The sequence below is a fragment of the Leucoraja erinacea genome, chromosome 22, assembly GCF_028641065.1.
Source record: "Leucoraja erinacea ecotype New England chromosome 22, Leri_hhj_1, whole genome shotgun sequence".
In the NCBI taxonomy this organism is placed as follows: Eukaryota; Metazoa; Chordata; class Chondrichthyes; order Rajiformes; family Rajidae; genus Leucoraja; species Leucoraja erinaceus.
The window spans coordinates 17,267,843-17,282,736 of NC_073398.1; the positions used below are offsets into that span (position 1 = coordinate 17,267,843).

The following is a 14,894-nucleotide window of genomic DNA, read 5'->3' on the forward strand; positions in this document are numbered from 1 at the left end:
TTGTCTATCCGCTGGCTGGTTAGCATGCAAAATAAAGTTTTTCACACTAAACTGCACTGAACCTGCCTTTCCTTAAAATGAGGCACTGAGATGTTAAAATTAATTCAGACTTGTTCCCTTGGCTCCTTTGTTGATCTCCGATTTATTGCTGGCTGAAGTGAAAGTTTTTTTATCTCGTGACCATCCAGTTAAACTAAGTCGACATAAATTTGTCTTCCATTTATTCACCCAGCACTGATTTAAACTGTTTTCAACCGATTCCAACCAAGCTCAAACAAAACAACTGTGGGATGGAGGCACAATGGGAAATGGGCAGCCAACATGCTTGATTCAGGCCCTTCTTTAAATATGTTGACAAGGGTATATGCCTCATTGTATCCATATCTATAACTGATTCTGTCAGGGTTTCCTGGTCCTCAGAAGTTTTAGTGACCGAAGGCAAGATGGAAGACCTTTGCAGCAATGTTGCCAGATGAAGTGTGTGTGTTTCTATCCTGCTTCCACTAGCCCCATGACTCAAGCCTGCCTACATAATCCCCCCCCCCCCCCCCCCCCCCCCCCCCCCCCCCCCCCCCCCAACACTACCATCACTCTTTCTAATAGATAGATCCTTTATTGTCATTCAGACCTTACGGTCTGAACGAAACTATGTTGCCTGCAGTCATAGAAAGAATCAATAATAACAAAACATACAATAAACACCAATTAAACATCCACCACAGTGAGTTCACCAAGCACATCCTCACTGTGATGGAGGCAAAGTCTTAGTTTCCATCTCTTCCCTCCTTGTTCTCCCTCTGCGCTGAGGCGGTCGATCCAGGCCGGAGATGCCGCTCTCCAGTCCAGCGGACCTCCGTGGTGATGTCGCCGCTGCCGATAGCCGGAACGCCATCCCCGCTCCGAGACGGCCCGCCACAGTAGCTCCAGGTCGCCGGCCCAGCTCCAGATCCCAGCTCCGCACCGGTCGATGCCCCAGCTCAGTCCAGTTCCTGCCGCTCCAGGCCGCCGCCCAGCCGTGGCCCGCCGCCCAGCTCCCCCCGCCGCCCAGCCCCGCACCGGGCCTGCCCCAGCTCCAGGCCGATGCCCCCAGCTCCAGGTCGCTGCCCCAGCTCCAGGCCGCCGCGCCAGCTTCTGGTCTGGTCCCGCAGTCGCTGCTCCGGTCCCCGCCGTCTCCGCTCCGGGCCGCTGCCCCAGCTCCAGATGCCGCTGCCCCTGCTCCGGGCCGCTGCCCCAGCTCCAGGCCGCTGCCCCAGCTCCGAGCCCCGCTGCATCAGCCCCAGGCCGCCGCCGAAAGCCAGAACGCCGCACCAGCAAGTCGGGCCACCGCTGCTCAGCCCCGAAGATGGCCAGCCTCTCGTTGGTAAGTCCTGGCTGGCTCTGCCTCCGGAGCCTCGGGGTCGGTCGCAGGCTGGAGATCCATTAGGCCTCAGCGCAGAAAGAGAAGGGGGATACGACATGCAAAAAGTCGCATTCCCCCGAAGGAATCAGAGAACATGTGAACACCCCTCCCCCCATAAAACTACCAAAACAAGTCAAAAAAACCAACAGGTGACCGGACTGCAGGCCCGCAGCCCTCCCCACTTCACATATAGATACCTCATGACCTGCAAATCTAGGGAAAATAATCCTAGCAACACTGAATCCCTGACACCTTCTTGCAGTCCACGGTGCCCATGGTTTGCTCACAATTCTCCTCACTGCCTCTATCACTAGAGAAGGGAACGCACAATTCTCCTCACTACCTCTATCACAAAAGAAGGAAACGCATCTTCTCTTTGACCATCACCACTTTTACAGCATCTCCTGTGTTCTATATCTCCATAATCATCACCTATATCTCTCATTTCCTTTTCCACTGACTCTCAGTCTGAAGAAGGTTCTCCATCTGAAACGTCACCTATTCTTTTTCTCCAGAGATGCTGCCTGACCCGTTGAGTTATTTCAGCGTTTTGTGTCTGTCTTCGGTTTAAACAAACATCTGCAGCTCCTTCCTACACATGAGAAATCTACCAATCAGGACATCAAAATTATAGAAACCTGTAGCATAGATAGAGGTCATCTAAACTATGCTACCTTTTGGATGTACTGTATCACACGCCCGCCTATTGTTTTCATCCTGCATGTTCCACATTCTCAAGGATCTATCAAACTCCTTTTAAATTGCATTTTCAGATAGAGTGGTTTTTGATTCTGTCAACCTGATTGAAAAAAAAATCCTTTCCATTAGATCTGTCACCAATGCTTTTTGGCCTATGACCTTGAGTTGTTAACCCACTCACTAGAGGGAATAGTTTTTTGTAACATAACCTTTCATTGCTCAGAGAACCTTAACATTCTCTCTTCCAAGAAGAGTAGTTGTAGTGTTTCTAACCTAACCTCTCTTCAAAACTAATATCCCTCATCCATAGTAAATCTTCTGCACATTGTTTCGGATCCCTTTTGGGTGGGAACTCCCTTATAGAAAAGCCCCATGTACGGTAGAGTCAAAACTGCATAGGTCAATTTGAAAACAGCCTTAATCACCAACTGCCACCCCCAAAAACTTATAATTCCCACTCTAGTGAATATTAAGGTGAGAAAGTAGATTTTGAGTTTGCCAAAAATGTATAAAATGAATGACTGCAAATTGGTAACCAGATTTACATTGGTCCTAATTATTTACTAAACAGTTGATTTGCTTCTGTGTGGACAAGGGATAAAGTGTTCAGATGCAAAATGGAAATATGTGAGATTCTTAATGGCTTTTCATGTTCTGTGTTTTACCTGCATTGAGAAGACTGATACATTTCAATTTTTTTTGTTCAAGTATTGACAAGGTTCTGTCTTTGGTTCTGTCTTCACTAAGGAAGACATAAATAATCTGCGGGAAATAGCAGGAGACCGGCGGTCAAATGAGATGGTTAGTTGGGAAGTGGTGTTAGGTAAATTGAATGGATTAAAGGCCGATAAATCCCCAGGGCCAGATAGGCTGCATCCCAGAGTGCTTAAGGAAGTAGCCCCGGAAATAGTGGATGTATTAGTGATAATTTTTCAAAACTCTTTAGATTCTGGAGTAGTTCCTGAGGATTGGAGGGTAGCTAATGTAACCCCACTTTTTAAAAAGGGAGGGGGAGATAAAAAGGGGAATTACAGACCAGTTAGTCTAACATCGCTAGTGGGGAAAATGCTAGTCAGTTATTAAAGATGGGATAGCAGTACATTTGGAAAGTGGTGAAATCATTGGACAAAGTCAGCATGGATTTATGAAAGGTAAATCATGTCTGACGAATCTTATAGAATTTTTCGAGGATGTAATTAGTAAGATGTGGATAAGGGAGAACCAGTGGATGTGTTATATCGGGACTTTCAGAAGGCTTTCGACAAGGTCCCACATAAGAGATTAGTATACAAACATAAGGCACACGGTATTGGGGGTTCAATATTGATGTGGATAGAGAACTGGCTGGCAGACAGGAAGCAAAGAGTAGGAATAAACGGGTCCTTTTCACAATGACAGGTAGTGACTAGTGGGGTACCGCAAGGCTCAGTGCTGGGACCCCAGCTATTTACAATGATTTGGACAAGGGAATTGAATGCAACATCTCCAAATTTGTGGATGGCACAAAGCTGGAGGGCAGTGTTAGCTGTGAGGAGGATGCTAGGAGACTTGGATAGGTTGGGTGAGTGGGCAAATCCATGGCAGATGCAGTATAATGTGGATAAATGTGAGGTTATCCACTTTAGTGGCAAGAACAGGAAAGTAGACTATTATCTGAATGGTGGCCGATTAGAAAAAGAGATCTGGGTGTCATGGTACACCAATCATTGAAAGTAGGTATGCAGGTGCAACAGGCAGTGAAGAAAGCGAATGGTATGTTAGCATTCATAGCAAAAGGATTTGTGTATAGGAGCAGGGAGTTTCTACTACAGTTGTACAGGGCCTTGGTGAGACCACACCTGTAGTATTGCGTACAGTTTTGGTCTCCTAATCAGAGGAAAGACGTTCTTGCCATAGAGGGAGTACAGAGAAGGTTCACCAGACTGATTCCTGGGATTGCAGGACTTTCATATGAAGAAAGACTGGATAGAGTCGGCTTGTACTCGCTAGAATTTAGAAGATTGAGGGGGGATCTTATAGAAACTTACAAAATTCTTAAGGGGTTGGACAGGCTAGATGCAGGAAGATTGTTTCTGATGTTGGGGAAGTCCGGAACAAGGGGTCACAGTTTAAGTACAAGGGGGAACCGAGATGAGAACCGACTTTTAGGACCGAGATGAGAACTTTTTTTTTCACACAGAGAATGGTGAATCTGTGGAATTCTCTGCCACAGAAAGTAGTTGAGGCCAGTTCATTGGCTATATTTAAGAGGGAGTTAGATGTGGCCCTTGTGGCTAAAGGGATCAGGGTGTATGGAGAGAAGGCAGGTGCAGGATACTGAGTTGGATGACAGCTATGATCATATTGAATGGCAGTGCAGGCTCGAAGGGCCGAATGGCCTACTCCTGCACCTATTTTCTATATTTCTATGTTTCTAAGATTTTCCAGTTGGATATTAAATGCTCAGAGTTTATATTATTTTTATTTTATTTTAGCAAACCCCTAGATTGGATTTCTATTGTCAAAAAACATTCATATCAATGCAAATCAAGATTTGCCACCAGGTAGCTGGTCTCAGGTGAAATCTTTATTCTTACCCGACTTCAAGAGCAAAAAGAATTTCAAAAATAGATGAAGTAGGCTTGTGATTTCCTTCTATTATGAATAACCTGTTTTTCCCCCAAGATGTGGAATTGGAATTTACAAGCAATTGCAATTTGATGAACACCATTTTCAGCTACAAATTGACCCCAAGATATTCTAATTTAGCTCACATTAAAAAAATGCCAGAAATGATCTTAAAGGAACAGGATAATTTAACACCACCCCATTTTAGCAGTTAAACAGTGCAACATTCTCCAGAAGCAAGAATAATCAATAGATCATCTAGTTGAGTTTAAAACTTTTGATTTACAGCCTGAGAATTCAACCTTAGTTTTGTCATTTAAAAACAATGTAAATTATCTGATCTAATAAGACAGTCAATCCAGGATTCATTGTCTTTTAAGTCCAAGCCCTTGTATAGTATTGATAAACCACCAGCATGTCAAAAAATGCACTGTTGCCTTCATCGACATGAATGCAACTCAGTGGCCTTGTAAAAGTCATTTCAAGTTATCTTACAATGTTTGTTTCGATCTATAAAAAAGATCATAGAGTGTAAAATTTAAAAAAAAACTAAACATGGATGAGAGATTCTAAGGCTTGCGATACACATCACCAGTAGGCAAATCTGGAGAGCGGTAATCAGTGTTGAATTGGTAGATTGGGAGACAGATGCTGAGAATGCTGTTTTAATCAAGAAGTGTATCAATGGTGCAGCTAATGTCAGAGGCTTTGTCTGCCAAGTTCTTTTTGTCAAATTTTAATAAATGTGATTTTTTTTTTACAAATCCCTCTTTATTTCTTCCTATAAAATCCTCTGGGTGGCATGCTTATTGGAGTGGGAAAATGAAGATGAAATTGTTTACCATATGTTTCAGTCATGTTTCAACATGATTCCAGACAAGGATTGATTTACCCAGCTGGCATCCATCATTATCAGACCTCCTGTTAATTGCAGCCCAGAGTTATTTTTCCTGGGCATGTCAGAAGATTAACTTTACAGGAAGAAAGCAACAAAATCAATTAATTATATATTGTTGTAATCAATTAATTATATGTTCTTGTGGCTAAAAAAAAAACCCATTTTACTGCAATGTATTTCCTCAGATTTATCTTCTATCCAAGTTTGGAATAAAAATCGTGTTGGATCTTTTTTTTTTGAGTAAACAATCCCTCTTTGACTGATTCCCACTTTGGAGGATTGAGAGATAAAACTATCCTGGCTGACGACATTGAATAATGTAGGAACAAAGAAATGCAGATGCTGGTTAAATACACAAAGGGACACAAAGTGCTGGAGTTTATCAGTAGGTCAGGCAGCATCTCTGGAGAACATGGATAGGTGACAAATAATGGTTCAAATTTTAATTGGATTACTTTCGAACAATGCAAATTACATCAGGGATTTGTAACATTACTTTATTCCGTAGGCACAAGGTGTTGATTTAAGCCCAATAAAATCTGTATTGCATCCACCCAGACATGCATGCAGACCTCAGGCTGTTAATTGCAGCCCAGAGTTATTTTTCCTGGGCATGTCAGAAGATTAACTTTACAGGAAGAAAGCAACAAAATCAATTAATTATATATTGTTGTAATCAATTAATTATATGTTCTACCTGTGGCTATACACTGCAACAGAGCCAACCGATCCACAGAGGACCAGTCCCATGAACCTCGTGTTGTCACATGATCGGAAAAAAACCTTGCCAGGATCCTCTTCATAGACTTCAGCTCCGCTTTCAACACAATCATCCGCAGCCATAAGAGATGCAGTGGTGGACAAAGTTGGAGCTTTGGGGTTGGTTATGCTGGCACATGTAGCTGGGTCCTGATCCTGTCGCAGCCAAGTTTGGGCATAAAAAAATCGTGTTGGATCTGTCAATCTTTTATGAAAAATGACTGTAAAATCCCTTGAGTCTCAAGTGACAATATCACTTTGACTGATTTGGATCCCACTATTGGAGGATTGACTTCAGAGGGTCCTGGAACTGGCACCTCTACATATAGAGTGGAAAGGAGGTGTTATGCTCTGTCTGCCTGACGACATTGAATACAGCTGTAGGAGCCCACAAAGAAACTGCACAACATGCTGGTTTTACAGGGGGACTGTCAGAGGGACACAAAGTGCTGGTTCGTTTATCAGTAGGTCAGGCAGGCACATCATCTCTGAAGAGAAGCATGGATAGGTGACAACATACAAGGAGATGCATCAAGATTTTCAAAGACCCCCCACCACCCATCGCATGACTTTTCACCATCCTCCCACAATACAAATTCACTGAAAAACCAGCAGGGATTTGTATGCTTTACTATAGACTGGTTAAATGAACTTATGTATGTATCGTACAAACCCCCCATGGCAGAGCCAAGGTGTTTTGAAGCTTTTCCGGCACACTTGCCTGGTTCGGCGAGCTGATAGACAATAAGTGAAGACCCCGCAGAGGATTATGGTGCATTTTAAGCATATAAACAATAAATCTGTATTGTTTTAATAATTGTTCTTAATTAATTGGAATCAACTGAATGGACACTGCTGAGAAACGTTTTTTTTGTTTCCTCTGAGTATGCGAATACTCAGGAAATGACAATAAAGATTTACAATTACAATTACAATTACAATAATACTTAATGTTGGAATCAAGTTTATTCACTTTGCTGAGCAAAGGAGAGAGAACATACTGACTGTTGCCGATACGTGACCTTCTGGTCCATTGAATTAGACTTGTTCGGTTACAAGATTCACACAGGCCTATCATGAAAAGGGGAAAAAATACAACCAGAATTGCACGGGCTTATTAAAATGATCATGAAGCAAGGGAAAATTTTAATGTTTTTTTCTGCGTAATGGTCTTAATTGGTTTCCAATTTACAAGCATATTAAGTTTCCATGGAAGGTTACCCTTGTATTTTTAGTTTATTAAATATTTCAGTGCCGGTTTTTAAGCACAGAAAGAAAGGAATAATTTGGAGCTGAGGTTGCTGAAATTTCAGATCATTTCCCATCAAATACTCACAACTGCAACGTCTTCTTATTTTTAGTTACCATCCATTTAAAGTATGTATTTTCAATTGTACTTGTAAACAGTAGCCTACAGAGGTGTATTATTCATCAACATTTTCCATAGCGGAAGCTGATAGCAAAGTTAATTTACAGCACAAAAGGCTACTGCATTTGATCAGTAACCTGTCCCAGACAATGGCTGTAGACATTAACTTACAGTGCATTCAGAAGGTATTCAGACACCTTCACTTATTCCACATTTTATGTTACACCTATTCTAAAATGGATTAAATTCATTTTTTTTCATCACCTATCAACACACAATACCCCACAATAAGAGCAAAAACTGGTGTTTAGAATTTTTTGCAAAGTAATTAAAAAGAAATAACTGAAATATCACATTTACATAAGCATTCAGACCCTTTACTCAGTACTTTATTGAGGCACCGTTGGCAGTGATTATAGCCTCAAGTCTTCTTGGGTATGATGCTACAAGCTTGGCACACCTGTATTTGGGCAATTTCTCCCATTCGTCTCTGCAGATCCTCTCAAGCTCTGTCAGGTTGGATGTGGAGAGCCGATGCACAGCTATTTTCAGGCCTCCAGTGATGTTCGATTGGGTTCAAGTCTGGGCTCTTGCTGGGCCACTTAAGGACATTCACAGACTTGTCACAAAGCCACTCCTGCATGGTCTTGGCTGTGTATTTAGGGTCATTGTCCTGTTGGAAGGTGAACCTCTGCCCCAGTCTGAGGTTCAGAATGCTTTGGAGCAGGTTTTCATCAAGGATCACCCTGTACTTTGCTCCGCTCATCTTTTCCTCAATCCTAATTAGTATAGTCTCCCAGTTGTTGCCACTGAAAAACATCCCCACAGCATGATGCTGCCACCACCATGCTTCACCGTAGGTATGGTATTGGCCAAGTGATGAGTGGTGCCAAGTTTCCTCCAGACATGATTCTTGGCATTCAGGCCAAAGAGTTCAATCTTGGTTTCATCAGACCAGAGAATCTTGTTTCTCATGCCTTTTGGCAAACTCCAAGCGGGATGTCGTGCCTTTTACTAAGGAGTGGCTTCCGTCTGGCCACTCTACGATAAAGGCCTGATTGGTGGAGTGTTGCAGATATAGTTGTCCTGGAAGGTTCTCCCATCTCCACAGAGGAACTCTGGAGCTCTGTCAGAGTGACCATCGGTTTCTTTGTTCACCTCCCTGATCAAAGCCTTTCTCCCCTGATTGCTCAATTTGGCCGGGCGGCCAGCTCTATGAAGAGTCCTGGTGGTTCCAAATTTCTTCCATTTTAGAATGACGGAGGCCACTGTGCTCTTCGGGACCTGCAATGCTACAGTAATTGTTTTATACCCTACCCCAGATCTGTGTCTCGACACAATCCTGTCTCGGAGGTCTACAGACAATTCCTTTGTCTTCGTGGCTTAGTTTTTGCTCTGACATGCACTGTCAACTGTGGGACCTTATATAGACAGGTGTGTGCCTTTCCAAATCATGTCCAATCAATTTAATTTACCACTGGTGGACTCCAATCAAGTTGCAGAAACATCTCAATGATAATCCATGGAAACAGGATGAACCTACGCTCAATTTTGAGTGTCAAAGTAGAGGGTCTGAATACTTATGTAAATGTGATATTTCAGTTATTTTGATTTAATTGCTTTGCAAAAATTTCTAAACACCTGTGTTTGCTTCTTCATTCTGGGGTATTGTGTGTAGATTGATTTAAAAAATGAATTTAATCAATTTTAAAATAAGGCTGTAGCATAATAAAATGTGAAAAAAATTAAGGGGGCTGAATACTTTCTGAATGCACTGTAAGATGTAACTTTTTCACACTATATTTAGACTATAGATTCAACATGGAAACAGGTCCTTTAACCCACCAGTCTGAAGAAGGGTCTCAACACGAAACGTCACCTATTCCTTTGCACCATAAACGCCTCCTCACCCACGCCGAGTTCACTCTGATCATTGATCACCCATTCACATTAGTTCTATGTTATTCCACTTTCGGATCTACTCCCTGCACACTGGGGGCAATTTAGAGAAGCTAATTAACCAACAAATCTGCACATTTTTGTGATGTGGGATTAAACTAGACTCCCCGGAGAAAACCCACTCAGTCACAGGGAGACCATGCAAATTCCACACAGACAACATCCGAGGTCAGGATCAAACCAAAGTCCTTGGCGCTGGGAGGCAGCAGTTCTACCTCTGCACCACCGTGTCAACTGAATTATTCTTGTGAATAACTCCAGAGTGACATTGGCATCATACTACTATGTATCTTGCCAGAGCTAGTGATAGTTCTGTGTTTGTATCACTGAGTTTAGAAGTGTGCTGCTACATTAGCAATATGTTATGTTCAACATTCATATCCTCTGCATCCTGTTTTAGAAGAATCTTTTAGACAAATAATAATATTCAGAAGTGCAATATGTTAATCAGGGAAAAGCTTTATTTGTGTCAGATTCAAGGCTCATTAATGTTGAAATTAGTTTAGCAATTACACATATGGTTTGTGGCCTCAAATGGGACTTTAAATAAGTAATAGCCTTGGGCACTTGTAGCTGCTAGGATTCTGGTTTTGAAATGACTGTTTTTATTATCAGTCCAGAGAGATATGTGAGTAGTCAAGACCCAGAGGTGTCTGTGTACAGTTAGGTCTCTTACTGTTGAAGCAAGCGCCTTTTAAATGAGATATGAATGCATTGTCATTGAGCCAAAATGTTGGGACTGCACCCATCTGTTCACCACCACCTTCTCTGTAGCTGATAGGAATAAGCAGTAAATATGGCCTTGTCAGTGAAGTACATATCCTGATAATTATTTTAAGAAAGATCCAAACTGTCTGGTTGTTTCTATAAAAAGTTTTTGTTGCACATTGCCAACATATCTCTTTCAATCAACTTCACTGAAGTCAATTACTTGTCAAGTAACCTTATTACTGTCTGTGTTTTTTACATTGCTGGCTCTCCATATAGAAACATAGAGAATATGTGCAGGAGTAGGCTGTTTAGCCCTTTGGACAAGCACTGCCATTCAATATGATCATGGCTGATCATCCAAAAACAGTTCTCCTTTCGTGCTTTCCCCCCATATTTTTCAAATGGTGATGTTGCTTCAAAGGTCAATAGACAATAGACAATAGACAATAAGTGCAGGAGTAGGCCATTTCAAAGTGATCATGGCTGATCATCCCCAATCAGTACCCCGTTCCTGCCTTCTCCCCATATCCCCTGACTTCCCTATTTTTAAGAGACCTTTCTAGCTCTCTTTTGAAAGTATCCAGAGAACCAGCCTCCACTAAGGCAGAGAATTCCACAGACTCACCACTCTCCATGAGAAAAAATGTTTCCTTGTCTCCGTTCTAAATGGCGTACTCCTTATTCGTAAACTGTGGGCCCTGGTTCTGGACTCCCTCAACATCGGGAACATGTTTCCTGCCTCTAGTGTGTCCAAGCCCTTAACAATCTTATATGTTGCAATGAGATGCCCTCTCATCCTTCTAGACTCCAGTGTACAAGCCCAGCTGCTCCATTCTCTCAACATATGACAGTCCTGACATCCCGGGAATTAACCTTGTAAACCTACACTGCACTCCCTCAATAGCAAGAATGTCTTTCCTCAAATTTGGGGACCAAAACTGCATACAATACTCCAGGTGTGGTCTCACTAGGGCTCTGTACAACTGCAGAAGGACCTCTTTGCTCCTATATTCGATTCCTCTTGTATAAAGGCCAACATGCCATTCGCTTTCTTCACTGCCTGCTGGACCTGCATGCTTACTTTCATAGACGGATGTACAAGGACCCCCAGATCCCGTTGTACTTCCCCTTTTCCCAACTTGACGCCTGACATAGGGTCTATAACCCTATGTGAAATGCGTGGTGATATCCTGACGTTATGAGAGGAGATGTAGGTTTATTATTGTCACATAGTGCAACCCTTGTTTCATTAGGTCTCTTTCACTGCAGAAAAGCTAAACCAAACTTGCTGAAACAGTCTGACATTTCTATTTCACCCACCAGTCAGTTGTTAAGTCTGAGCGAGCGAAGCTGCCGACGAACACACAGTGTAAAATATCATGTCCAGGGTAAGTGGACACGGGGCAGCCTCCAAATGGAACATTGAAGCACAGTAACAGGAGTACTGCCAGAAATGCCCCCAAAATGTGTCGCCCGTGCAATCTCTAGACTGAAAAGCGGAAGATTCTGCAGAGGTGAGAGCAAAAAAAAACACACAATTCCCAGCATGTGTTTTATCCTTCTTGCCGATGGTTACAATGAATATTGCAGACAGCAACAGAATGCGGGTTGATTAAAGCATTTGACAGTCCGCTGTCTGTGCCTTGTCGCAGAGCACCGGGCGCTGGAATGTTCATTCGAGCTGTCACACTGCGTGTAATTTGATCTCTTGGTTTATTGATTTGATAGTCTGAAGGTTTCACTGCAATATAACTGTATTCTTCCATCTGTAAGGGCACATAAGTCTAAAACGGGAGTTGATATTTTATAGTCCTTACTTTGGTTGAACTTGGTAATGGAATGCCGTACGCTGAAATTAAAAAAAAAACATTTATTTATTTTTGGATAAATTCATTCTCTTGGAATAAACATAATCTTTGTTTGCCACTAGGGAAAGCATTGGATGTCGCTCATCTAAATGCTTCCCAAGTCTGTACACATTGAACCCTACAAAGTGGCTTACAAAGTGTCATGGATTGGCCTCAGTATATCATAATAATGTATCAAATGTCTTATGCAGCATTTAACAAACAAAAACAAAGATAACCGTTTAATCCGTCGGGGGTTATTCTGGATGTCCCGGAGTTTGTAACACAAGCTTACGTGCTACATATTGGAAATGGGGTAAATTACGGCAGGTGATGTCCCCGACGCGGATGCGTTAACTCGTTGATATCCGCGACTATCTGGAATTATATAACTCACAGCCACTCAGTTTCTGCTCCTCGGTGCCTGCCGTCGTGTTTAACACCCCCCTTTAACTAGCTGGATGATGTGATGTCACCTCGAAGGCACGGAAGGGTGGTGTGTGTGGAATGATGGTGTTGCTGCCAGAGAGAGACACCGAGAGAGGGTGAGGGTCCCGCCGCTCATTGATGTGAATGAAACGGAGTGGCCCGCTGTGGAGGAGGCAGGGAGAGAGAGGGAGACTCGCCACAAGCCGCCGCCGCCGCTCTCACATCTGTCCCACCTAACGCCAGGAGAGGATTTGCCTGAACGTTTCCCAATCCCGATTTGAAATATAAAAGCGAGCCGAGCCGGAGGGGGGGGAATGGGAAGGTGCTCTGGCCGGGGATATGGGGGCGGAGCAGCGGTAGCAACAGCAGCAACAGCAGTCATCTCGCTGTCAGCGGTGGGTTGCCTGTGAAACTGCCCCGGCGGGAAGAGGCAGCGGACACATCTCCCTGCTCTACAAATATCACCAATAAGCCGGGATCGCCACACAAAAAAACAAAACCACCCCGATAAAAAACAGTGTTTGAGAGCTGGTTGCTGGAGAACGGGAGAGCGGGTAGTCTCTACCTGAGGGGAGAGAGCGGGAGTGAGGGAGACCAGTCGGATCCAGAGTCTGAGCCCGAACAGGGAGCGGGGCGGGCGCCGAGGCTCTCCGACTGAGCGGGCGGCTGCCGGGCCGGCGGCTGGCACCTCCACCGGGGGAAGGGCTGCGCCGCTGCGGGCGTGGAGTTATTTTAAACCCCCTCGCCGGCGGACAGAGCAAAAGTCCGGCGGGCAGTCCCGTTTTTTTTTACCACCCCCCCACCCCAGAAACCATGAGCTCTCCGCTCAGCCCCAGGGCAGGCAGTCGGAGTCCGGCAGAGCCGCGGCCAAGTACCAGATTGTGGAAAGCAGCGAGCGGGGACACATCTCGCCGGCCGGCCCCGGCCAAGTGAAGGGGGAGGAAGGGACGGGACGGGACGGGACGGGCAGCCTGCTTGTCTGCTAGCTGTGGGGAAAGTATCCCCGCCACCCCCCCCCCTCGCCTCGCCCAGCAAGCGGCAGCTGCTTTCATTACGGAGAGAGGGCGGGGGGAAGGAGCGAAGAGGGGCTAGGGGGTCCCGTCTGAGTGAGTGAGTGGACGTCCGGAGGCTGGTGCATCGAGGAGAGGAGAGGAGAGGAGAGGCGCCTTCCGCATGGATTGAGCGGAGCTACAGTGAAGGATCGCACCGCCTCTGGGCCGGAGGGGGCGGCAGGAGCTGTCTACATGCTCCCCTCTGGTGTGGAGTAACGCTCTCTGTCAAGACACTCATCCCTTCGCACCATGCAGCTCCTGAAAGCCGTGTGGGCTTTGGCCGGAGCCGCGGTCTGCTGTGTGCTCCTCTTCGTTATCCATTCGCACTTCTTGAAAGAAGGTAAACAGTTTCAATTACTTATCCTGTACCCTGCCCCTCCATTCCCCCTCCTTGTTTCTGAGTGTTTTGCGCCTTGGGGTTGCACTGCAATGTAAACACAGTCGGATATGCGGCGAGACGGTGGGTTGCATCGAATATTTGAACACACAATCTACCATTACAGGCAAAATCAGACAGAAACCTCCACAGTTATCTCCCAGGTTCCTGAATTGGCAGCTTTACAGCCCTCTAGCTTTTATTTCCAGAATGTTACAGTGATTGACTCAGCCTGCCTTTGACTATAAGAGCTTGACCGGCGGAGATGTTTATTGACTTGAGGTGACCCCGGTGTAGAGAGGGGGGGAGGGGGTCTCCTGGCACGAATGTGTAGGATGGCAAGGCAAGGGGCAGGGTGCGCGTTGCTCCTCTCCAGGGCTGGAGGTGGAGGCGGGGAGCGAAGAGTAGAGGAGAGGACAGGAGCGAGCTTCAGTGGAGGGCGCTGTGACTCCGCACATGCAACGGGAGATGCAGCTCCTCCGCTCTTTGCAGCGGGCATCCCTGCTTCACCCTGTTCCCAGCCCCCGGGCATCCCAGCTTCACCCTGTTCCCAGCCCCCGGGCATCCCAGCTTCACCCTGTTCCCAGCCCGGGTACAACCCCAGGGCACCCTGCTCTCAAACCCGGGCATTCCAGCCCCACTATACCCCTAGCCCCGTCACACCCCGGGCATGCCCAGCGTCACGCTTCCCCTAACCCCGGGCATTTCAGCTTCACCCAGCCCCCAGACCCGGCACAAACTTGAGGCGCTCTAGCCCCCTCTGCCCCAGCACAAACGGCGAGCATTTCA

At 45.2% G+C, this 14,894-nt stretch overlaps 1 protein-coding gene and 1 long non-coding RNA gene across 8 annotated transcripts in view; one reads left to right on the top strand and one right to left on the bottom strand.

The window, feature by feature from the left end:
* The window catches only part of tafa5a (TAFA chemokine like family member 5a), a 599,853-nt gene that overhangs the window by 141,750 nt on the left and 443,209 nt on the right, over positions 1-14,894 (top strand). The window contains exon 1 of one of the 7 annotated variants that reach the window (XM_055653040.1): positions 13,927-14,069. The exons of the other annotated variants lie outside the window; for them this stretch is intronic. Within the exon in view, the coding sequence (XP_055509015.1) occupies positions 13,979-14,069 (91 nt within the window). The 5' untranslated portion in view covers positions 13,927-13,978. Of the gene's footprint in view, positions 1-13,926; positions 14,070-14,894 lie in introns of those variants that run through there. 7 annotated transcript variants of the gene reach the window in all.
* On the bottom strand, positions 11,940-12,784 carry LOC129707761 (uncharacterized). Its single transcript, XR_008725231.1, has 2 exons — positions 12,646-12,784; positions 11,940-12,250 (listed from the first exon to the last, which is right to left on the bottom strand). It is a non-coding gene; the product is annotated as an uncharacterized LOC129707761 (long non-coding RNA).